Here is a 26,724-nt window from a genome sequence, read left to right on the forward strand (position 1 = left end):
GAGTGGTCCAACTTCTCTCTTTGAAGTCAATGGGTGTGCTTACTGCTGAATTCAGACACTAAAAGTTTGATCAAAAGCCACATGAAACGCTGAAATTTCACTCTTACTTACATGTGAGGGCTCTAGCATCTCTTTTGAGCTTAAGTCTCGAGGAAGTCATGGTTTGCTAAATTAGGAGTTGTAATACAGCCACGCTCTTGTCCAAAATTAGGGACTTTTTGCTCTGTACGTATTTATTTGTACTGCTAAAACTCATGTTGCCTCTGTACTGAGCAGAAAGGACACAGCACAAGCACTGCTACACATGTGAAGAAAAAAAAAAAGAAATATTTGTCGTCCAGTCCTCAGTGACATTATTTCTTGAAGCAGTTTTCTTTGATAGCAGAGCAAAGACACTGATCTTCGGTGTGAAAGTTTAAATTCCCTTTCCCTAATATTCCGTCAGTCTCATGAAACTAATTTTTATGTGTCAAAAGCAGGGATTCCTTGGTTTTGTTGAAAGGAGTGGTGGTTGAAGAGAACTGGAGCTTGTTTGTTTGTTAGGGAGCTGGGGATCTAATCCAAGGAAAAACTGGGATGTCAAGAAATCGCTAACATACAGACATGAAACACACAGAGCACTAGCTCCAACAATGAACGCTGTTCTTGCTGTAGCAGCCCACTGGCCCTGCTGTATGTTCAGACTTGCCTTCACCCTCTGTTCGTAAACCATGCATGATATCCAAGCAAATCATGAAACTGGCTCACCTAAAATTTGTCAGATATTAACATTTGAGAGACAAAAAAGTAGCAATTTGCCATTTAGCTTTCCAAGCTTTAAGCTTCCACATGTGGGTCCCCAGTTTAGATTTGCTCATTTTTATTGAAAAATTAGATTTTCATTACATTGTTTTATTTCTGGAGCCAAGCCGAAGAAAACAGTAATATGTCGACACTGGTAAGAAAGTTGGTAGCGTAGTCAGTGCCACCTTTGGTGTCACAGTAATCCCCTGGTCTAAGGATTGCAGGAGATAACCCTACCTTGACAAACTCTGCTTCGCTGTCCTTTGTAAAACGTACAAGTGTGTATTTTGTAGTGAGCACTTCCTCACTTTTCCTCCCCTCCTCTGGTATCTGCTACGGCTAATTTAAAGGCAATGTTTTCTCTCACATGCTTCTCAAGCCTCGGTGTCTAGCCTGTGCTTTGTCTTTGGGGAAGGCTGATAATGTAGATTAATTACATTATGTGATTTGATTGTCTTACTTTAAAAAGACAATACAAGCTACATTAAGCACTAGCAACCTTTCAAGCAAAAAAGATTTCTCCTTCAAATACATACAAATTGCATGGAAAGTGTAGTTCAAAGGAGATTGATGTCACTTGAATATTTCCATTGAATTTGGCTGGCACTGGATCAGGTCCTAGAAGCGGCAGTTATTTAAGCCAACCTGCCTATTTAAGAAGAACCTGGAAAGTACTATACAGACAGTATAAACAGGGAGGTTTTATATTACAAAGGGTGATTGTAATATATGTGCAAAAAATATACGATCTATGAAGATTTTCCATTGTCCATTAATGTAAAATGTTTTGTCAGGAATAAATATTCTCTTATACAGAAATATTTCTATATGTGTGACCATTCAGGACATACAAACAAGTACAGTACTCAGACACAAAGGGACTCTTAATTTTATTGAACAGATAGTGTATTTTGCTGTCTGAACTCATGCAGAAGAAGAAACCATGCTTTTGGCTTTTTGTGCTTTGGCTTTCAGATCACTAAACCCTCTGCAGCTGGGACTTTTTATATTTTTCCAATGTATGTTTTTTTTCCAGTCCTTTCCAAACGCTCTCACAGTTTGGTTGCATTTGGGGCTGAACTTCTGGGCCTTTCTGAGCCCTGTTCAATCCATTTCACCCTTCTTCTGTTACTCAAGCCAGATTTCCTCCTGTTGCAGAGTCTGTAGGAGCAGATGGGTGAGAGAAGCTCAGTGAGGTTCTGCTTTCTGAATATTTTCCTCTAATTGTTGGATTGGCTCAGTAGATCTGGAGGGACCGGTTGGAAGCCAGGACCATCTGTACGAAAGCTCTATACTTTTGCATTGGCCCAAGGATCCTTTATATCCTCTGACTCTTTGGTGGCTTCCTTCCAGCAGAGCCATACTGAAGGAGGGCTTCTCCTGCTATGACCTCTTTAGGGATATCATATTAAAAGTAAAGGTCACTGAGAAACTGTTTCCAGCTCAAGGGAGATAGCTGTTTCTTAAAGATAACTACCAGTTTTGAAAATGTAGACCTCAGGGACTGAAAACATTGAGCTTTTGTAAGAGTAATTCCATTGAAAGTCCTGCTTAATTTAACCCATACAATTAGCTTAGGTTTTGGGGGTTTTTTTAGCTAATAAAATAAACAACTCCATTTAGCATTTCTGGAGAGGCAGAGTTTGAAGCAAGTGAGGCTGTTTTCAATCCACACGTTGCTCCTGCTCGCAGGAGAAGGAGAGGCACCTTGAGAGGAAAACCAATGCTCGGCAGTTTACGAGACGTGCTTATTCAGGTGGTAAAAGAGCATGATGTGGAAGTTTGGCTGAGTCTGGGCTCAAGATCTGTAGCTCTGGCTGGGCTTTCCATAAATGGCAAAAGGAAGGAGAGGGGCTTTTTATTGTCTTCGTTCCTTTGTGGGTGGAATTCATGCCACTGAACCTCAGCAGTTTGGAAATCAGGCGTCTGGTCTCCCCGCGATGTCAATGAAGAGGGAGTCACTCCCGGGCTGCAGTTCATCCTACCAAGGGCTGGTGTTAATCTCTCTATTTTAGGATCGGATGAATCATCTTCTCACACTCTCTCCTTTGACTACAGCAAGATCCTGGGCGAGTAGCATTTATTTGGATAAAGTTAGATCAGATGAATCCTTCCCACTAGGCCTGGGAAGTTGCAATTGAGAAAAGCACATTTCTTGCCAGGGTGTTTTGAGAGCATTCGTAGCTTGAAAATGTGCTGAAATCCTACGTGAGTCAACCAGTAACTCTAGATTTCAGTCGGATTTAAGCACGTACTCCTAAAAAAACAGGGCAGAATCAAATGTGGACTTTAAAGTTGTTTTAAGGGCTTTGCTAAATCAAACACTAAATTGTCAGGATACCTGAAGCACTGTTCAGATTAGCAGCTTTTCTAAAGGTAGGCATAGAGTATATGTGGTTCGATGGAGGTAGTGCTCAGGTCTCCTGTCGATTTTAATTCTTAGACTATTGCTGGAATAACATCACACTCTTTTAGACACAGGCCATGAAGCCTTTACCCCCGTTTTTACCATCAGCATCTGGAATGGCTGACGGCAGTGTTAGCAAATAGTTGCTTTTTGGCCTGGAGATTATAAATTTTATCTTAATCAACAATTTTTAAGGTGCAGTCAGGATTTAATTCAGAAGGAATAAATCCTAATGATTGGGAAGGATAAAATTTCTAAAGAAAAGGAATTCAAGTTAGTGGGAACTGCCTATGAGCTGTCCAGATTTGGCTCTGATAATCACCACTGACTTTGAAACTCTCCATGCATTTCTTGTCAACAAAATGTAGCCAGTGCCTTCCTTTATTAGGAATTTGTTCAGCAAGTAAGTCTCAGCTACCTCCTAATATGATTTTATTATGCTTTTGGAAACCCAAGAGCTGATGAGACCTAAGAAGTCTTCAGGAACGGCTTGTGACTCTGTTGCCTCCTCTACAAACACGCAGTAATTCCGAATTTACAGTTATCACAGGAGAAAAGCTGTGGTGACTGAAATGAGGCAAATTGCCTCATTGTATGAAAGTTTGTGTCGGAGGCAGCGCAAGAAGTTGTAAAATGTAAATCTCGTGCTCTCAAATTTCCCCGTGTTTTCACAGAACTGCATCTGTGACTGTGCAGCACTACAAAAATTTCCTCCGCATGTGCTAATAGGCCTTATGAGAATGTTCTATCACCATCCATCTGTCACTTTTTAACAGGCCTGATTGGCAAGCACTTGTAACAACTGACATCTGTTCTCGCTTATTGATATGTAGATTTATGGTAATTGCTGTGAACAATAAGACACAAAATTACCTAAGGTGAACATTAAATTAAATTTTCATGCCCCTATCCTTATAAATAATTTTTTTAAAGTCTTAAGTTTCGAGGAAGGCATACTGTGCATCTGTTTTGTACATAATTTAATTGTTTTTTTAATCTGCTAAATAACAAAATGAAAGTTGAAATTCCTTGCAATCTTGAATATTTGCCAAGCTGATAGCGCATTGGTAAATACATGTTATTAAAAAATGGAATCAAACTGTATTGTGATTCTCTTTTTTTTAATCATTTCCCTTTAATTCCCAACATCGTCTCCATCATGAAGATCAAGAGTTATTCCTTACCCAGAAGTTTTTTTTTCCCCCTACAGGGGAATTTTCATTTTTCATGTGCAGCTCTGCCTGTGAGGCTGTTCTTCAGCATTAAGCAATTTGCATTTCTTCAGAGAGAGGTGCATTTGCTGAGTGAGCAGCACTTTCAAATAAAAACGATCTACTCATTTGTGGTCCAGCTCTGTTGCGGGATTTGGGACTGTTTTGAAAAAGCTGTAGGATGCGAAATGTATGAAGGCAGTGTGTGAAAGGGGAGCGAATGAGAGAGCAGATTAGTCCCACAGAACTATACCTTGGCTGAAGTTCAATTGAACCAAAAATCCCCATTTGAAAGCAAAGTACTTTTTGGGTCTGGGACTTGAGAACATTTGGTTTGCCTCCTCCAAGTTTGTCCTCGCAAGTGGGATGTTGACGCACTTGACAAGTTGACGGGAGAAACCAATAAAGAGGGAGCAGAGATGGTAACATGCCTGAGGAATGTGAAACAGTGATGACAGGACTTATTTTTTATATATTTGAGCAGACAGAGGGTCCTACAGAGGATGCACGTTAAGCAATACACCTGATGGCACAAGCAGCTCTGGAGTGTGCTGGCTGAGGGTGTGTGCTGTGGGTCCTTGCTGACAGTCACATTCAGGTGCTCAGTTCAGTGGGGCTCTTTGCCATCCTTCTCTTTTCCATGTGTGACAACAGCAAGCAGTCTTCTTTCCTGAAGGCACCAAAGCTGACACCCTCTAACATCTGCAGAGCTGGTTTGTGGCCAGTGTCTTTTAGTCACCTCTAGAGTAAAACGGACTGGGTGGGGAGACAGCTTCGTCACTGCCTAGCTCTCGTTTCTTAATCCTTTTTTTGGCAGTGCAACTCCTTCACCCAGTTGATGGGTTCCTCTTGTGCTTCCACAGGAAATGTCCCACTATTAAAAAAATGTTTTTGTGGGATGAGGCAATGCTGGGTTTTGTTTTGCATCCACAGAGGCAAGACGGTGGTTCGGGAAACCAAAAAGGCAGTTGTTTGTTCCACTGCCTGTTGACCTTGTCTTGCCTGCTGTACTTTCCTTGGGTACTGTATAGCAGCACTTATGCTGCCTTCCAGCTCCGTTCTCGTAGCCTTCTGCAGCCTGGCATGCATAGGCAAAGGTGTGCACATAAAATACAATAGAAAAAGCAGTATTAAAATGCTTCAAAATCCATTTGCTTCTAAACTGAGGGTTGGAGAAAAGTCCACGCATGTGGGATTTCACCTAGGTAAAGCCATTTCGCAGTCTCTACTACTGTTCTGTATTTATTCACTGTTATTTAATCCTGCCATGTGCACTGTTTGAAAGTCCAAAGTGGAAACCTCCCCACAGAAGAACTATAAGCTGATTATGACTGATCCTTCCGATGAATAACTAACCAGTGGGTGGGGGAAAACCATGCTGCCATGGTGGAGAGCAACCCACTGCTTTACCAAATCTCTGTTACAGAATGGCTTGAAATATGGCCTCAGTGAAGACCAGCAGTGTTTGCTGGACATTTTTTTGCTGAATTACTTATACGTCTTATGAAAGAGGAAGATAAATTATATTTGACGACCAAATATCAATTCAGGATGTAAATGGTTTCCATATCTCATTTTGAGAACCACTGTCTGACTTGTTTGCGAAAAGCTGGACCCCAGTTTAAGTCTTCTCCATCCCTAAAGTCTTGTCTGAAATAATCTGCAGAGTGTTACTATCAAAGAAAGAGGATTTTTTTAATGAAAAAAAAATTACACCTGAGACAAGCAAGTAGGTCAACTGAGTAATTAAAAAAATAAATTAAAATTATGCTTGCATATCTGCATTTCTATCTGAATTGTACTTTTTGACTGAAAAGTTGGCAAGTTGAACCAGAGATAGGATTTGAAAATTATTATTAATTTCCTTACCATCTCTGGTTTCAGAAATTTATTTGTTAATATGATGCTGCTTCTAAAACTTTTAGACTGATAGTTAAAATAAAAGGTTTTAAAATATTCAGTCAACTTTTCCTGCTTTAGAAGATGACTTTGAGAGTTTAAGCAGTTTTATTCTAGTCATTTAGGTATCTAATATCTAATTCTTTAGTATTTATAAAATGCCTATGTAATTAAGATACAGTTTTGCCATTTCAGAGTTATCTTTGTATTTTAAGCACTTAAACTTTGTAAGAACTGGTTTAGAAGGCTGACCAAATTGCAACAATGACTCATGATCACTTTAGTAGTTACACCTAATTGTCTAGGTTAATAATGACTTGTGACTAGGGTAGCTTTATTGCACCTTGCAAAATAGTTTGGGTTGGTAGGGTTTAACAAAAGCCTTATTTTTTTAAGATGGTCATTAGGCTCCAAAAGAAACCTGAAAGAGCTTTTTTGGTTACGTAATTCCTCCAAGTATGTTGTGCAGATTTCACGCTGCAAAGTGGTGGATCTTGGATCAACGAAAACCTTGCTCCTAACATGGTCATTGTGTCACATTTTCAAAAGCACCGACATCTGAGCTGACTTTGGGCATTTGACTGAGGCACACCAGTTAGAACCTCTGCATGCTAGGTGCTCAGCTGAGACCTGACCTGCCTGTTGGAACATGCTGTATTTAAATTTGGGGATTCATTCACAAATAAATGTTTATATCAAGGTTCACCTCAGAGTTCCTAATGTTTGGACAATAAGAATACCTCTTTATGGGGCTGGTTGATTGTACCAACCTGAGTCTGCAACATATGCATTTGAAAGTAATATTGCTCTCCCTTATTGCAGGAGTTCTCCATTCCTAGAAAATACCTCTCCTTCATTGCATTTTTTTGTCCTTCTCAAACATAATTACAAAGTATTATGTGTAACCTCTTTTTTTTCATCTTCTCCAAGTTTTTAAGTTCCCCTGGTTTGAGAAACAAAGTGTGCAGGGAGAAGTGATATCTCTTGTTTGACAGACTAACATTCAGAAAAAAATTGGACAAGTTTCCAGGCACTCAAGCTCTTCTTTGGGTGTTTGCCAAAACTCATATGCTGTTCCTAGCAATATCACTTGGTCTAAAAAAGATATTTCTCTTCCTACCACCTAATATTTTTGTGTGTGCTTATGTTATCAGGACTACAAGAACATTATGAAACTGTTTCAGTATTTTATGGGGCTTTTGTGCACTTTGTCAATTGTATTGAGGGTGCAAGCAACATGCACAGATTTCCCTCATGTGTCCAAACCAAAAAGGATGAACTCTCACTGCCAACCAAACAATCTCTCTCTCATCTGTACGTAGACACCCAATCTGATCATCGCCCCTATGGACAGTTGTATCTTATTCAGAGGATCCTGAGAAGGATCCAGTCTGTTTAACTCTAGCGCCTACCTTGTATCTGCATTTTAGTCTCTTACTGAAGCAGTTCACCTTAGAGTAAGTGCCTAAGTACTTTGTGTAGTCCGAGGTAAAAGGTAGGTACTTTTGAAGGCCTCTGGAAAAGCAGGCTCCTGTCCCTCTGATTTAAGTCAGTTCCTTAGTCAGCTTTTTTTCCATTTCACATAAATTCTGTTTATTGTTTGTCCTTTTTCACTTGCCACCTAAATTAAAGCTGTTGCTATTTAAATGCATGCATTTCTTGAAGGTCTTCATTGAAATGCAGGTGTATCTCCCCCACATCTTCTAAAACCAATGAAGTGACAGATGACTGAGTAGACCTGATACCACAGTCCAGAGCTTATGGCCTGAAAGTCCCTACCTCAGTGATGGCTCTGTGATCAGACTGATACTAATATGATGTTCTTAGTTCATATGTGGTTCTAGAAATGAACCATGAAAAGGAAAATCAGTGCAATTATTGACTACTGCACAGTGTAGCCTCAGTAGATACATACAGAGGAAACAGGAAACAAGTTGTATTCGTCCCAATTATATGACCCTGTCCTGAATGAGTTTTAAACGTTAGTTATCTTCTTTACACCTCCTGTTGTGTCAGGAAATAGTATTATGCCTGGGCTTCACACTGAGTTTAAATGACTTTTAATTCCACAGTTCCCTTATAGAAAAAGGCATAAACCAGGTTTAATTTTCCTGAACTATGACCTGGTGCCTTTGTTGTATTCTCTCAACTCCAAGGTAGAGAGGGGAGAGATGCTATTCGGGGACTCTAAGAGTTGGTTCCCGGATTATAGATGTCTTGGGAATGAAAAGCAGAATTGGATCTCTTGGCAAGATGCATCCAAAGCTCCATGTCCATGGAATAGCTTATTTTTTTTTAACTACGTGTTTTAATTAACCCTGTTCCTTCTCCACGCAGGCATGAACGCTTTACAGTTACAGAATTTGGCAACTTTAGCAGCCGCAGCAGCCGCCGCCCAAACCTCAGCTACCACCACCAATGCAAATCCTCTCTCCACAACGACTGGTGCTCTGGGAGCCCTCACGAGTCCCGGTAAGAGCGGAGTCCTTGCTTTCAAAATACAAAAATGAAAATGGTTGGGAAGATGATGTTTAAACCAATGCTTCCATGTTGTGTCTGAGTTCTGTGTTCATACAATTTCTAGAGACCCTTTTAATAGCTGAATAAATTTTTGTTGCTTATTTTTAAGCAAGTAACTAATTGTGGTCCAGTGTGGGCATGTTCACCTTTCCAGACTCATCTCAGGGGCCATTAAAGCCTCATGGGCCCATCTTACAAAACTCTACATGAAAATAACAATTGCTTGGGAAATTTAAGCTAAAATATACTTTTCAGAAAGAATTCAGAACAGGGCCAATCCTTCCCATCCTACAGAAAGAATCAACTGAGGTGGTTCTTTTTAATCGCTGAGAGAATGATCTTTGATTCCGAGCACATCATGCACGTATTTCCTTCACCCATTATGAAACTTTGTGAAGTCCTTCTCTCTTTTTCTTTCTCTTTTCCTTAATGTAGCCTCAGTTGAGCTTTCTTCTGTTTCTGAGAGCACAGTTACAAAAGTGATATCAGATGCATAAAGAATACACAGGCAGATTCTGACATCATTACACTAAGCAGAAGACAGATTTATGGAGGAATAAGGAACAGGATAAGAGTTAGTGGTGCCTCTGTGACCACCTTGTAGACTTTTCAGCCATGCATGTCCCATGTCTGGAAAACCCTAGAGAGAAATCAGGGCAAATCCAGAGTTCAGTGACACTTTAGCATCTTCAGAATCCACAGAGAGAGATGTTGATTCAGTGTAGTTACTCTGGATTTGCAGTGATGGATCTGAGTCAAGAATCCAGACACTTATCTTTACATAAAGGCTGCAGGGTGTAATTATTTGCATCATGAAGTGTGTTTATTGCTGTTCTAAAAAACATTCATATTATTTTAAGCACCACTAAAGAACATTTTTGTTTAATCTTGTTTAAGTGTGTATTTATTTCCCATGAAAAAGTAATTCATGGCAGACGGTTTGAGCCCATCGGTAAGAAAAACACTCTTCACTGTACAATAGATCTGGGACCAAGCATGGTGACGGGTGTTAAAGCTGGCCATCGCTTCCTGTTAGATTCTAGGGAGAGGTTAAATGGAAGGCAGCTTGGCTAATACTAAGTTTGTGCAGCATTTTCCTGTTTATGGTGTGAGCGTCATCTTGACCTAAAAATAATATTTATTTGCAACATCTTTGAGAAGCAGGCTGGGTGAAAATAATTTTGGTTTGCTGAAATATTTTTTTTAAACCTGAGCAATCTCTTCCCTCTGTCCTGGAGCTGGGGCTTAACGCTTTGCAAAAGGCTAGTCTCGGTGTCAGTGCTTCTGCGCTGCTCCTGTCTAAATGTCACCCATTTATAGAAGTGGAAATGTTGTATTTCATGCATGCTCTGTAATATCTCTGCAGTTTAGCTGTTAAGTGTCTGAGCAGCCTGTCCTGCCAAAGCATACTCAGCATTTCTTGAGCCGTACTGACAAGACTTCTTAGGGCGACTCAACGAACTGCGCTGCAGTGCAGCGGGGCTGGAAAGGAACTTTCCCTATCATTGCTGCTCTGCAGCAAAGTGGCAGCAGAACCTCAGGCAGCAGCATGTTTCTGTCGTGCTCTTTGTCTTGTCATGTTAGCACAGGACTTGGATTCTTCCTTAAGATCCACATTTTCCTCTCTCCCTCTCCAAAACAATCCTCTTATCCAGCCTGGCTGACTTGCAGTTCCCTCTTTTAACCTGGTCTGGAGGCTCCTTGAGTACCTAGAAAGTAGTTTCATCCAATGTCCAAGTCTTCAGAGATTCTTCAGCCGGGCTGGGCAGATACTTCTTTGGGATAACTAGAGCTTAATATTGCGCAGGGTGGTACTGTAGGGCAGATACCAAGGTTTTTCCAAAGAGATGAATGAATTTGGCTAACACATTGAAGATGTGACATTTTCAAAAAATTCTGGACATGTAGCCCTTGAAATAGTGTATTCAGAATGACAATTGCTTTTCAAAGTCTTACAGATAGTAGCTGTACACAAGTGTTTCTAATATTCGTCGGCTTTGTGTGCCAAAGAGAAAGTCTAATCAAATAGGTGCATTGACCTATTTGTGCTGCACAACCAACCTAAAATCAAGGCTTGTTAGAATGTCCTTCAGTTTAACCTTTCTTATCTGGTTCCACATTCTCCACCCTATTAAATATTTTGTAAACCTGAATAATGTCTTCAATAATTCTGCTCTGCTCTTTGGAAGATGAATTTAGTTCAATAAAGCTTTTCATAGTAGCTCAAAGTATTTCCATCAAAACTTGAAATATGTTGGCAGAAGACATGTAAATCTGCCTTTCAATGTGTGGATGTTTGGAGGCCTTGAGGATAATTTTTTGATCTAGTTTTCTTTTCATAGAACACTTCAGTTTATGTGTTTCATTAGTGTAAATTATTTTGTCTGATTTCAAAGCTTGCACTAAGCCCAGGAAGAAATGTTTGTGTCTCTCCTGATAATGCATTAAATTAATATTTCTTTGTTCAGAAAATGGCCCAAATTTAGGAGAGTGCAAAGGTACATGTTTAAATTTAATCCTTTTCTTGATGCTGTGAAAGCAAAATAACTCTATGGAACAGGGATGGGCATGAGCATGTCCTCCTAATATGCCTTAAACCATGGTAGCAAAATAAATCATGTCTATGTTTCTACCCATACATAACTATATCTCTCCTGAAGATCTCTTCTGAATCAATCTTTGACCAAGAGCTCTTGTTCTGTCCTTTGTAAACATGTGTCATAAGAGCCCCGAAAGGTGGTTACTTCCGTTAAAATTCATCTTGCAGCTTAATTTTACATAGATAAGATTTAGCAACCTTCAGTGTATCAAACTGTTATGGAGGGATGATGATCAGATCAACTTTGATGCATTGGCAACACACAAAAACGGGCCAGGAGGTGAGGAACAAGCAGGGCATCAGATATTTGAGGATGTCAAGTTTTGCTGCTGGCTTCCAATTGCAATATATTCAAAAGGAAGAGAAAAATATTCAGCATCCAATAGTGACTGTTCAATCTGTATGCAACTCCTTCTTCAAGGTCCATACAATCACATATTTCCAAACAAATTGAACTCCAATGGTCTTTCTCTCATACATTCTTACTAAATAGCTATGACCGCAAGTGAGTCTAAGGACACTCATTCTCCTCCGTGTGCTAAATACTTTCTCTTAAGCTTGAAACAGTATTCATTCAGAAAGAACAGAGACAATGCAATCCCCAAAACTATTAATTTTTTTATAATTGTAAATTTATAATTTCAATTTTGCATACCCATGGAAGTCTCTCCCTACAGCATTGTTAGAAATGATTTTTTAAAAGCCTTTGCTTAAAAAAACATGAAAGATTAAGCTTTCATTTTAGTAAAAATTCCCTCAGGCAATAAATAGGTTCTTTTGTCTCTTGGCCCTGGAAAAAAATTAAAATGGTTTAAATTGCCCATGGTTAAAGTAGCTGTTTCTTGCAATTATCAGATGGTAGTGAATAAAAATGAAAATGAAATCATGAAAGAATGAAAACCAGGTAAATGCATATTACGTCTTTCATGAGTTTCTCACGGGTCTTTTGAAGACTCATTTAATCATCTTTCTTGTCTTTTATTTTGATATGATAATTGTTTCCTTTATTTACTTTAATCACCTCTATTTAGTTAATTAATTCTTCACTTTCTTTTCGTTTCACTTGCTCAGAATACTTTCCTGTTTTAAAGGCAGGTACCTGCACTATTTCATAACATAAGGATTTGGGCTGGGGTAGCTTTTACCAGACTCCAGGTTGTCTGAGCCGGTTTGTCTCAACTCCCTTTTGGTTGGGCCCTGAAAGTTTGCACTTCCCATTAACTGGGAAGAACTACCTCAGGTGCAGGTATCAACACTGTAAATTTCTCAGTTTAGGCAGGATGAATCTTAGCTGAGTGACAAGAACCTTGTCCTCTCCTCCAGAGACTGTCCTTGATGAGTCCTGCAAATGGATCGACTAGCAAAGAGGTCGCAGGGAGGCTGCTGTTCCAGAGCCTGCAGAGATTTATAGATAATTCACTGGGTGGTGGGAGGGCCTGGAGCTGGATGTGAAGGAGGAACATACAAGCTCATGATCAGAGTACCTACCTTAATTTTCCTCTGTTCATGGCATGGTTTGTGTTGGAAGGGACCTTAAAGCCCATCCAGTTCCATCCACTGCCATGGGCAGGGACACCTCCCACTAGCCCAGGTTGCTCAAAGCCTCATCCAGCCTGGCCTTGACCCCTCCAGGTATTGGGCATCCACAGCTTCTCTGGGCAACCTGGGCCACTGCCTCACCACCCTCACAGGAAAACGTTTCGTCCTAGTATCTAATCTACATTTACTCTTTTTCAGTTTAAAGTGATTACCCCTTGTCCTCTCACTATGTGCCCTTGTAAAAAGTCTCTCTCCAGCTTTCCTGTAGGTTCCCTTTCAGCACTGGAAGCTGCTCTAAGGTCTCTCTGGAGCCTTCTCTTCTCCAGGCTGAACAACCCCAACTCTCTCAGCCTGTCCTCATATGGGAGGTGTTCCAGCCCTCTCACCATCTTTGTGGCCTCCTCTGGACCTGCTCCAACAGGTCCGTGTCCTTTTTATGTTGGGGGCCCCAGAGCTGGATGCAGTACTCCAGGTGAGGTCTCACAAGAGTGGAGTAGGGAGGGAGAATCACTTCCCTTGACCTGCTGGCCACACTTCACGTGATGCAGTCCAGGACACAGTTGGCTTTCTGGGATCCAAGCTCACACTGCCAGGTTATGTTGAGCTTCTCCTCAACCAACTTGTTGACCCACTACCCAATTTTCACAAGAGTAATAGTGTTTTTCTGACTGTCCTGAGTGGTACAAGGTTGATACAGCTGTAAAACATTTCCTGATCTCAGGAGCTATGAAGCTCCTGATCTTTTTGCAAACTCACATTAAGCAATAGCAGAAAAATGTTTTGTACTCACAGAAGGAATATGGAAGTTGGGTTTCAGACACCAGCTTATTTTGTTGTCTTGCCCTTCTCCATCACTGCATGGACTTCTGTTGTTTAATTGCATAATGTTAGAGTCACAGAATCACATAGGTTGGTAGACACTTCCCAAGGTCTCCAGGCTCCTGCTCACAACAGGACCAGTCAGAGCAGGTTGGTGAAGGCCATGTCCAGTCAAGGTTTGAATCACTCCAGGGATGGAGATTCCACTGCCTCTGTGAGCTCATTTCAATTTTGTTTCTTAAAATTCATGCATAAATGTTTTTTTCAGTAGCCAGTAGGAAAGCCCTTCTATGTGCAAATGAAGAGATGAAACATCTAATTATACATCCAAATTTATCTGCCTAAACATACACAATATAGCTTCTGAGCGCTGGGGGGATAGAACTTCTAAACCAGAAGCTAATTCAGTTTCAGACATAGAAGCCCTGATTTTCCGTGACATTTTCATGATTATTTGATTCTCTAAACTATTATTTATTCACATGGCTGAAATAGCTATTCATGCTTCGGTAAAAAAGCTCTTCAGGTTTATCTGCTGTGTAAACTTAAGAAGAAATCTTTCTGCAAAAAGTACTGTCAGTGTAGAAAATACAATTTTTTTTTCTTTAACAACCTCTTAAAATCCAGCCCAGCTTTTACTGTATTATATCAGAATTCAGCCATTAACTCTTATGTTGAAAAAGAGCTATCCTAAGCACAAAAGTCTAAAAATACTAATTTTCAGACAAATGCTGACATTGAAGAATAACAACCCCAAAAAAGGAAGTCTGTGAAGTATAGAATAAACTGAAAAAGAGAAAAAAAACCTGAATACAGTGCCTGTCCTGTAAGAATTCATTCATCCTTTCCCCTTGCTAAAATCAGAGCATTATAACTTATAGTTAGCATCAGTGGTTCGTTATTTTCTCTGCCCCTTCATATAGCATGAAGATTGTCTTTGTTAGTTGAAGGTATTCACGTTGTGAACACAATTGTTGAAATATGAGAGATTTTATAAAATATACAAGATGCTTCAGCCGAGAAGCAGTGAAGAACGTTCAAATAATCATTCTTAGAAGATTCTCTTTTTGTTCACTTCACTACAATACGTTTTTCTCCAATCAGCAGTGCAAGGCTGCCACCATGACATTTTGTTAGAGGCCAGTACACCCACTGAGATAGCTGTGATTTTCTTCCAGGATGATCCAAAAATAACCCTACCAGTAGGTGTGTAGGAAGGTCTGACAGTTTGCTAAAGAATGAATTGAGGGAGATGTTTCATGTTGGAAAAGATCGGTTTAAAAGGCAGAAAGGCACTCTTCATACTGTAGTACAAATTGATTATTTTTGTACCATTTCATGTGGAATTAATACATTATTATAAAACCAATTAAAATAAGATATCATTATTAAAAAATATTTTTAATCAGCTTTATTAGTTTTGCAGTGCATGGAAAATTTCCCTAGTATAATGTTCATTATTTTTAGGATAAAGATACAGTTGATAAATATCGATAAATATAACACATATCTTAAAGGTTTATAAATACAGTGTACACACAGTACACATATCCTGGATGGATGCTGAAACAACCCAAGTGTATGATTTCCAATTTTATATTGAAATCTAGTTATATTATTAGCACCATTATCTTAGTGCTTGGAGGACAGAGCAGTCCAATGCCTTAACCCTGATCTCAGCACCAATTTTTTAAAAGTATGTGTTTGCAAGGAAGCCATGGAAGAAAATCCTTGCCTTAGCATGCCCACCACCCAGTGCCTGTCACTCAACTGCATAGTTCAAAGAGATTTGTGATGGGAGAAGTATATTTCTCAACTGTTGTGTGGCCGCTGGGCTTACCCACATAGTGTTAAGTTTCTGAGTCTGTGGTTAGGCTCCTAAATAAGTTAATTGATTTTGTCTACTCTTAGTGCCCAGAGATTATGCTACTTCTGGGAGAGGTATATTGGTGCCAAGTCCATCTGATAATTAGGTCACCCTTAAGCAGGCATCCAAACACAAGCTGGAGCCAAAAATAGGAAACTGGGCATGCATTTTTGACCTGGATTTGTATTTCTAATAATGCTTCTAAATATCTTAAATAATTATAGAAGAAAAGAGGAGGAATTGTGGCTAAAAATCTGAGTCCCAATACAGTAAAGGGAGAGGTGAAGGGTGATGAATTCCCGCGGAGCCTCTCTGGAACGGTGCTGTCTCTCCCTGGTCTCATTTGGAAAAACGAGCCAGTGATAACCTGAAGGGTGCCGATGGCAGCAGACAGGCCATCAATTAACTGGAGTGACCTGTTTGCATATTTGTCCCTTAAAATGTAACAGGTCTTTGTATATTCTCCTAGCAAATTGGTTTCTGAACAGGTACATCAATTCCGCCTAAAGGCTTTTAGGGAAGTTCAGTTGCTGAATGGCTTAGGGTGGGCAGAACCTGTCAGTGAAGACAACTGCAGAAAGAGGCATTTTGCTAAAAGCTCCTTACCTCTTTTGTAGAATCAACATTATCAATTTATGAATTTTTGGCACAGAAATTTCCTACTGTTTCATCAGAATTGCATAAATACCGATTGTATGTTGAAGGACAGAAGCACGTGCGTGTTTTTCAGTGAAGCATTGTGATAGTTAATTCTTTGGGGTTTTTTTTTAGGAAACGGTGTACAGTACTAAACCGTGGATTAGTAGGATCTAATTCAACAGGAGACATGTTTGTTTTGTAAACATTACTACATTATCATCTTCCTAAAGTATTAAATCCATTGCCTTAGCACATTTCAGGATTTACTTTGCTTGCAGTATACAAATAATGCTTTGTAATACATTATATTTTGAAAGTGTCTCTCTACCCCACTCTTAATCTCTATTTCAAGTCACAAGAATCCCAGTTTGCTTTGTATACTGCAAATAATGCTCCATTATATTTTGAAAGTGTCTCTCTACCCCACTCTTAATCTCTATTTCAAGTCACAAGAATCCCAGTTTGTAAAAAAAAGGCTATTTTTCTCTCTGTTGGAGGTACTATTTCAAGTTCATTCTGGATTGTTTTCTACTAAAGAAACATGATCCTATCAGCTTGGCTACACAGGTAGATATGTGAGCTTATATGCTTATCTTGCAAGAAGTTCCAAGCCCAGAAAACTCTGGAGTTCATAATATTCAGGCAATAATGTAAATCTTAGCAAAACTTGAAGGAGCTTTCGACTCTTTAAGGTTCACTACTGCCAGCACTGCTCCTTCAACCCTACTGAATTGTGTGTGTGTCCGTGGATATTCATTGTCTGTGTTCCTAAGGCAGGATAAATTGTGGATCATAATAGGAATTAAAGTTTCCGAATGTCTTTAACCTAATTGTTTCAGCATTGTCTGAAAAGAGATGGTTGTTTGAATGTGGGGCCACTGATTTATTTTATGCATTGGCCAAACAAAAATATCTCCAACAACTGCGTATTTAAAACCCAATAAAGTAAACCCTTGGCTGCCTTTTCTGTTGACAGAACAAAAGTGTGCAATGTGGATGAAAAGAACCAGTGCCACACTGAACTGCGTATTACTTCACAAATGGTCTGCAAAGGACCTGGCTGAGTAATTTTACATGAGACAAGATAATCTTTGAGTTCTGCGGCTTACAGAGGTGAATGACTGTATCTTGTGGTGTGCTGTGACAATGAGGTTGTGCTTGCACACTCTACTAAAAATCCTTTCTTCCGTGGGAATTATTATCCATGCACTTTCTGGACTCATAACTCTTTCACCAACAGACTCAATTTTTCAGTGTATACTTTATCTGATATCTATTCTAAAATATCATGGGCAGGACTCCTAAGAGTCTAAAGTAAACAAATATTTTAGGCACATCTTGCAGCAATGGAAAGACAAACACCTCCTAGGGACTCTTTACCTGATCTTAAGACAGATGTGTTAGAGAGGTGAAAATGAAGAGGAATCAGGCCAGCCTCTCCCATGCACCAGAACTTGAATTGTCATATATGCATGTGATGAGCACTCTTGCAACAAAAACATTGCTTACCTTGAACTGTAGACTTGGACTCTACTGACACTTTTCTTTTATAGAGAGATGCTACTGCTTGTTGTTTGTTATTACTGAGTGGTGAAAGTATGTCAAAGATGTTGCAGGCACTCGGGGGGCAGTGTGAAGCAACCTGTACTCCATGCAGGAGATCCTGGTCTCAAGTGGAGCCTTATTGATTCTAGATCAGCAATTCTTTGGAAAGTGATTTAGAAGGGGCTTTATGCTGATGTGGCTCCACATGGAGGTCATTTCAGCATCAGGGCACAAGTCAAACAAAAGCTCACTCCAAATAGTGTGAGATAGCAGTAACAAACGTGAGAGCACAGCTGGAAGTTCCCTGTAGAAATGATCATGCTCTGGTTTGGATGTGAACTCAGTGGTGCTGATGAACACAGTCCACAGCCCTTGGCCCCACTGAGTAAAACAGAGTCATAAATACTCAGTAATTATTCTTTGTTTTCTTCATGTTGTGGGGTTGCAATTTGGTTTGTTTTCAGTGCAAGTTACAGTTGGAAATATCTAATGGGCGGGCAGCTATGAAGTTTAGCCCAAGCCAGTCCACTGTGCCCTCTTATTCTCTTCCCCAGCCTCCCTTTAAATACTTCCCACCCAAAAGCAAAATTGATTTATGGTTGTGGTCTGCTGGGGAGAACGCATGATATGTTGCAGGCACAGTGCTGAAGTAGGATATATGACTTGCAGTTTACACTAGAGGTGGATGATCTTCATTGAGCAAGACATTTCAACAAAACAGAAGCATCAGTGTGGAATTGGCCCAGAATATTAACTTGCTTTTTACTCTCTCTCTCCATCTTCATAAACTCACAGGTAAATGTACCCCTAAACACAATAGCCTAGATTCACAAAGATGTGCCCAGTCAATAAACCCCTGTTTCCTAAAATACTTCCTGTTGAATTGATAGGTTTGGAGGAAACTTACAGAACATAAGACTAGAAGACTACAAAAATAGCCAGCTGGTAGGCTTGTCTGCCATACCTGTGGTGCCTTTGTATGCTCTGTTTTCTTCTTCTTTGCACTGCTGTGGAAGGTCCTCAGTGTAGACACCGTATTTTCAAGACAATCATAAATGTCAAGTTAGGCTTTAATATAAATGACATAAGTGATTAAGATAAATGATCCTGATTTTCACTTGTCCCAAGCTCACAGAGCTTCCTTAGCTCTCAAAGACCCATGCACTACTGGAGAGTATGGAGTTATGATTCTAAAGTTAGTCTCCAGTTCTTGAAGACCTTGGCTGCTTCTGAATTTGCAAAGAATTTGAATGCCTCCCTGTTTTCTTTTTTTTTCTTGTACAAGTGAATGTACTCAAAGGACTTTGTAAAATATAAAGCTGTTTCCAGAAAGTCAGCTTCAGCCAAAAAGATCACCAGGGGGAAAGACTCCTCTCCTCTTCTCTCTCTCTTGCTCTGTCTTGCTTAGTCTCATTTGCACGTGCATGCACACAGCCACAGAAGCAAACAGATGTTGAGAGTATGCTGCTCTCCCTTCCTCCCTGCCCCGCTGGTGCTTCTCTTTTTCTGTGCCCTGAGAAGATATGGACAGTCTTTCAAAGGAATTGTTCACCTGTGAGCAATGAAGAAGTAGAAGGACACTGAGTTATTTGAGAAGGCTGTGATATTCGTATATGTCTTTCTATATTGTCATTCTTGTTTCTCCCTGACTCTTTCTTGCTCTCTTGCTTTTCTGGCACTCAGGAGTACGTCTGTCACTTTTCTTTTATTCTATCCAAGCACAGGCAGAGCACTTAAACTTACTAGAATTTTCCTTTTTGACATGTCAGACAGCACTTCCAAGCACTGGAAAATGAGCAAGTTTTTACTCCTCTCTTCCCCAAAATGGTAATGTGTTTGTCAGAGGACCTCACAGAGAATTAACCTCCCCAGACTAGGAAAATTCCCCTCTCCTTTGCTAAAAGCTGCCCGAAGAAACAGGACCAGTGCATGCTGGTTCCATGTTAGCAACTGGGAGACCACCGGTTTGTGCAGGGGTGAATACTTGGATTGGCTGGAGATCACCGTAAAGGGCAGACAATTTAATGCCAATCACACATGTTAGTTAGATTAGAATACTGATGAGCCCTTTTGAAAGGCCAACTGCATCTTCTTTCCATAAAAATATTAAAATGCCCCCCCTTCCCCCACCTCCCCCCCTAGATTCTCCACAAGAATAAATTAAAACTTGGAGGTGTGGTTATTATCACAGAATAATTAGACCCCATGGGATTAGAGACACTCAACGTTTGTTAATGCCCCTGGGTTGTGATTATCTAATAATGATGATGCCTCTGTCATCGCTTAATTATTCTTCCCCTCTAAAATGTTCCTTATGCAGTCAGAGCCTGTAGAGTGTGCTCATTTCAGACAGAAACGCAACTGCAAATTCCTGAGAGCAATGCCACATGGGCAGTGTGATTGACTTACCCACTTCTCCCCATGCCATGTTTATAATCCTCATTTCATAAGCTCCATCATTACTATACTTGAATCGCTCTCTTTTCCATAGGGGACACTTAAATTCTGTGTTTAGGAGAAAGTTTTTTGGCCTCCATTTCTTTTAAATGACCAGTTGTTGTTAGTGCTACATAAAGAGGATACACCTTAATCAGCTGACCTCAAATGTGTAAGATCAGATCTGGCCAGAAAGCTGAGTAACACCAGATCCATGGTCCAGATTCCCCACCACATAAGAACATCCTACAGTTGGGTGCCTTTCTTCTCTGTTTAAGAGACCACTACAACCAAAAGAAGATGTAAATCAGACCAAAGTTGGAAGCTTTGCATAGACTTTGTCCAACACAGCTAAACTTTGTCCAATATCTTTAGTCTTTCATTTGGGTCAGCAGGTGTTCATTTTGTTTAGATGCAGTTTGCAAGACATTGTTCCAAACATGGTTGTTTTTTGCAACTAAAAATTAGAAAGAAAACAGAGAATGCAGCTTTAATCTGATTATCCTTAAATCCAGTGTTGTCTCTTAGCTTTATTGTACTAACAGAACGACAATGGAATATTCAGTTTACTCAAGAGATTTTGGGTAGTAAACACAGACTTTAAATTCAACTTGCTAAAATTAGAGATTCCTTCTTTGGGTTTAATATTTCTTTTCCCTTTGTCCCCAACACTTATGTTTTTTTTTCCTGTCACTGACTGGAGAGATGTTAGAAGTATTAAAATAATTTTTATTTTCTTTTCTGACTGCATTTACTCTCTTTGCATGATTTATTTATATCTATATAATTTCTTTCTTTCCATACTTGTACTACAATTTTGTTTTCTGTTGTACGTCGCTAATCTAAAGAAAACTAAGGGGAATCTAAAATCTAAGGTCAAGACCTCCTTTTGTTAGATGTTGGTCTAGCCCTGGAAACCTTACGCACTGACTAGTTGTGGCAGACTAGGATCAGAAGCACAGTCAAGAGTTAAGTGGTATATTCAGTGTCAAGCTCTATACCTGTAAACAGACCCAAGAACAGAAGCCAGATCTCCTGTTCAGTTTTCTGCCAACACATTTTCATTCTTCAGTTTTCTTTCATTCTGCCTCAGCGTTACCTGACTTTTTCTCCTTTTCTGCTACACTGTTCTACTTTTCATAAGTTCATAGAGTAATCAAGGTTGGAAGGACCCTCAGGAGGTCTGTAGTCCAACCCCTTGCTCAAAGCAGGGTCAGGTGTGAGGTGAAATCAGATTGTTCAGGGCTTGATCGAGTCGAGTCTTGAAAACCTCCAAGGACATGGACTGGGAAATCTGGGTAATCTGTTCCAGGGCTTGACAATCTTCATGGTACAGATGTTTTTACTTATATCTGGACTGAACTTCTCTTGTTTCAATTTACCTCTCATCCTCCCACCATGCACTACTGCTCTATCTAGCTGACGACATCCTCATAAGTACTGGGAGGCTGCTTTAGGTCCACCTGAAGCCATATCTTCTCCAATCTGAACAATCCCAGCTTGTTACAGGATGAGTGCTCCAGCCCCTGACCATCTCACTGGACTTCCGCTGGACTCCCTCAAGCTGATCAATGTTTTCCTTACAATGTGGAGCCCAAATCTGGATGTAGTATTTAGATGTGGTCTAACAAGTGCTGAATAAAGAGGAAAAATCACCTGGGTCTCCTGGCTCTTCTTCTGTTCCAACAGCCCAGGATGCTGTTGCTTTTCTTTGCTGCCAGGGCATGTTGCTGGCTCATGGTCATCTCCCACCAGGACCTCCCCCCCCAGTTCCTTTTCAGCAGCGCTCTTCCCCAGCCCATCCATTCCCATCATGTATTAACCAAAAGGGATTATTTCTTCCCAGGTGCAGGACTTTGCTGTTAAATTTCATAAGGTTCCTGTTGGCCAGCTCTGCCTATCTGCATCCCTCTGAATAGCAGCCGTTCACTCAGAAGCAGATTAAGTCAGATCTCTTTTATCTAGTCCTTGGAGCCAGTGAGCTCAGGAAGGCAGCAGAAAATCAGAAATACACCCAAATTCAGTACAAGAAACAGGATTCTGGACTCAGACAACAACCAATGCAGATTTGACAAGCCTCTCTCCCAAAAGAGAACATATTTTCTCTGCAACTTCTCACGCTTAAAGTCATAGAGATGCTGAACCTTAAATTTGTGGGTAATTTTGATCCCTGGTGCACTGCTATATCATCTAAACCAGAACAAAATAAGCACTTTGAACACCGAGTTATTTCAACTCTCCATGAAGGAAAACAACAAGAACAAAGTTGTGGTTCCCAGCCGAGTGGTGTGGTTTGCTTTTTAACATATGCACATCCTCTACGACTGACTAAGCAGGATGTGACCAGAACACAGATAAGCAGGTCACGGATATCAAAGTAAACGTTGAGCTTCCTGTTGTGCCGTGCCTTAGGCAGTGACAGGCGATGGTGGGGTGTAACCGAGAGCTGCCTAAAGGAAAGCTGCCAGCAGGGCTGACACCGTTACCACTTTGAATCTCTATGGGGAAAGCCCCAGCATAGTTCAGCTGGTCTTGGAGCTGCCTTGACGCCCTGCAGCACCAGAAAGATGCTCTTCATGTGGATAGGGTGGGTGAAGGTCTGCGGCAACCCTCTACGCAGGCAAAGAGCAAAAGCTGCCCGTGCTTTTCTGTAGTCCTGCCCTAAAACCAAAGTTATGTACCAACGAAGAAACTTCACTTTAAAATCTTTCAAATTGCCTCTTTGATATTCTTAATACCGTAGTCCCAGGCCTCCAGTGTGACTGGATATCATTTCCAGACAGTATGTCAGTGTTGGAAGAGGAGGAAGGGAACAGGACAAGGCAAAGAGGAATGGAGAGAGTGCACAGCCTGCTGCGTATCACCACCCATAAAACTGCCAAGTTAACACATATAGTGGGGAGTTTCCAAGAGATTCTTTTTTTTGGGGGGGGGTATATCACTTTGCTGAGAAGTCATTGGAGTTCTTTATTACTTAGACATTTACAAAAAAAATTAAGGAAAGAATGGGTTCAGCAATGCACTGCAAACCATCTCTCTGCTAACTCATAGTGGTCCATGTATGATTTGAATAGGTCGTTTTCTTCAGAGCAACAGTGAGATGCAGTGCTTATCTAGCACTTTTTTTCATCACCAAATGCGCAGGCAGCCTCCCTGAACCCTCCGGTTGACCTCCTGTGTTGCAGAAGAAGATTCATTTCATAACTTGGCCCTGAGACATGGGAGGGGTGGCATTGCCCAAGGCTGTACTGCAGACAAACATAGGCCTGTGGTTTACTTCCTTCAGTATGCCTGGAAGCTGTATCAAGGGCACTCCTTGGTCCTCGCTGGAGGAAGTAAATAGGCATGACAAAAACGTGCCTGTGCCTCCAAGATATGGCTTTCTAAGAGACAAGCCAGCGACTGGAAAAAAGCAGAATTAGCCCTGTCTTGCAGCAAAAAAACATAGCGAGGGCTTTATCTAGGGCAGCACGGGAAGTTTGAGGCATAACTGGGAAAAGCATCAATAGCACCTAGTAGTTTAGCTCATCCTGCATGCCTTTGTGCAAGACCATCCTGCTTTGTATGACCTGTACTGTAACGCTGCAGAAGTCCCTGCTGCCTAGCTCCTTTCTCTGACAGGGTGTGCTTGGCAGAATAGTGCACATCCTCTGCAGATTAGCTCCAAATCACCCAGCATCAGGCAATTCTCTGAGCTTGAGATTTGATTGAGGTGACTACATTCAAACTCCTGAGTCTGCATGGTTTGGCATCGGTTCTGCATGCAGGATGAAAGCAGATCCATCACTTTCAGATCACCAGGTTGTTAGCACAACGTGTGGCCAACAGGAAGGGCAGGATCTGTCCTACAACATGTTTCCTCTCTGAATGGGCTGCATCTACTTTGAGTTCGCCATCTCAGTCAGTGGAAACGGGCACTTCTAGTGGGCAATTCAGGCCATCCTGAGATAGCAATCTAAAGGTAGGGTTTCTGAGTTGGAGGTCTCTTCACCTCAGAGACAGTCCAAAAGAAGCGTTTGGACTAGACTAGCTTAAACTAACAAGGTTGCCAAAGTTGGGGAAATTAATCCCATCCACAGTGTGCATAGCAAAGCCAAAGAAATATTTACACATCATTGCCTTTCCTAGATGCTCTAATCCTGAAACTAGTTTTCCAGCTGATGTACATCCAAATGATGTAAATCATCATGACTTTTTGGATATAAGCTAATCAAAACAATGGCCAAAACTTTCTATGCTAATACCATTTTTTTTTCTAGGTTGGCATAGTAGTTAGGAATTGTGCTGAAATGTTATTTAAATTAAAAGGGAAATGGCTCATTGCTAGTTTAGATTTCCATTAAAAAAAATCTCTGACCTAAAAGGTGCTATAACCTTTTACAGGCAGAAATAAATGTGTTGAGGAGAATAGTTGAAAATGCCAGCTCTTTCCAGGCTTAAAAATCTCTAGGAATGCAACATTACTAGTTAAACACAAATATCTATACCGTGTAGAGCAACCACTCCAAATGAAAATGTGTTCTCTGTATCAAAGAGAGCTCTGTTAAAGAATTGATTAACCAAAGGCTAAGTCTCTTTATTTATAATGAAGCTGACAGCAAAAAATTTCATCAATTAAATGGAGAAAGCACAGTAAGATCAAATGGCTGGGGTTGGGAGTGATTTGGGGGTGTGCTGAGGAAAGGCTGCAGCCATGCCCTTCTCCAGTTCACAGCTTCTTAATAATATTATTTGTATTAAAGTTTTCTGGATGTTTATTAAATTGGAGTTGAGTTTGGAAGAAAGAGGAGGAAGGCTGTGAGACTGACACAAATGTGGGAATAGAGGGGTCAATGAAGAAGAAACAGTAAGGTCTCTTATGCTAAAATAAACATTGTTAACCTTCTCACCTCTCATGGTTGGAGATGCTGAAGTGTTCTCTAAAGCCTCTGTATGTGGCCTGGATGGAGAAGGCAACAGGTGACCAGCACGCAGCGTGCCTGCAGGAAACAGAGCAGATTGTTCTACAGGTTACAGGACAACTACTCCTACAAGTCTAAACTGACTTCTTTATCCAACGCTGTGATGTTATTTTCACGTATTAATAGATTTTTAAGGTCAGCGGGGAATATGATGAACATCTTGTCTGAACTTTTGCAACAACAGCCAAAGGATTCAGCCCTGCAGCTGCTGCCAATAGTCTCTGCTTGAGCAACAGCCTCTTTGAGAAAGTTGTCGGCTTATTCCGATGACTGATGTTAGAGAGGAAAAAGTTCCTTTGAGGAGACCAAATCGTATCTATCATGTTCCGATGTTTATCCAGGGCTTATCGTTGTGAGGGAACGATCGGTGCAGCTGGTAAAAAGCGTCTCTGTTCTTCACCAACTGTTGTATATTCAGCTGGCATTCATCAGGCTGGAGCTCCAGCCTGTTGAATCTCTCCCCCTAGTCTCAGTATTAGCTGACTCACTTAATACTGCTCCAGAAACATATTGACTCCCTGACATGTATGGGTTTTAAGGAGGCAAGGGTAAAATTCCCAGTATAAAGAGAAAAATAATACACTACATGCTGTGGGTACAGGGTGTGCCATACAGAGTGACACCAGCAGCCCAAGTCATTTGCACTTTTTTTTGTGTGTTCTGATTTTCCTCCCTGTTGCACCGAATGCTGGTGCACCAGCAGCACAAATAAGGCAATTCCTAGTGGCACTATGGCTCCGTACATCAAGCTGTCTAAGTACCTGGAGACAGATGCCTACTGTTTATTAAGCAGCACTATGAAGTGATTCGATTCAGAGCAGCAATGTGCTGGTGTGGAGGATGGAGGGAGTTGCGAAATGTTTTCTTTTAATTTATTTGGTGGCAGGGGAACCTGCTAAAAAACAATTTATAAATTCTGTAGGTATCCAATCTATTTTTGTCATCTGGACAACTAAAAGCCATAAATATAGAATAATGCTATTCTGACAGTGAACTATACTTCCTTTGCCATTACTCTGAGCAGTTGTGGAGCCCAAGAGCTTTGCTGACGTGAGGGAGTTATACAGGTTCCCCCAAAGTAGTGCAGTCACCTTCTGCTATCACAAAGGGTGTGATTTTTCTTTTTCCCTTTGATTCAATATGTGTTACATTTTTTTAGCTGAAAGAAACTATCAAAGGGCAAAGGATGGGAGAAGCATGGTCCTTGTCTTTAGATGGATTTCAACGTATTCTGGGAGCACGTGAGGTAAAAACTTTCAGATAGCCTAAGCCTCCACACATGTCTTGTAGGACCTTTTAACTTTTGTTTCATCTCCCTTTAAGTTTTTTTGGCAACAGGGAATAGCATCGTGTCATCTGTTGGTTTTGTCCAACATTTTGTGAGAAATTTTCACCTCTCAATATCTTGAACCTTTTATGGCCACTTTATTATAGTATTTTAGCTCATCACTGGTTTCATTTCGTACATGCATGTCTTGGTCAAAGGGAAGGAGGTAACT

The 26,724-nt window shown here is 40.6% G+C and overlaps 1 protein-coding gene across 1 annotated transcript in view; it reads left to right on the plus strand.

The window, feature by feature from the left end:
• The window catches only part of CELF2 (CUGBP, Elav-like family member 2), a gene marked incomplete at both ends in the record, with an annotated part of 57,721 nt that overhangs the window by 19,614 nt on the left and 11,383 nt on the right, over positions 1–26,724 (plus strand). Inside the window, one exon of the mRNA XM_010072827.1 lies at positions 8,638–8,772. Coding sequence (XP_010071129.1) covers positions 8,638–8,772 — 135 coding nt within the window. The remainder of the gene's footprint in view (positions 1–8,637; positions 8,773–26,724) is intronic.

Source organism: Pterocles gutturalis, unplaced genomic scaffold (genome assembly GCF_000699245.1).
Source record: "Pterocles gutturalis isolate BGI_N339 unplaced genomic scaffold, ASM69924v1 scaffold34072, whole genome shotgun sequence".
Lineage (NCBI taxonomy): Eukaryota > Metazoa > Chordata > Aves > Pterocliformes > Pteroclidae > Pterocles > Pterocles gutturalis.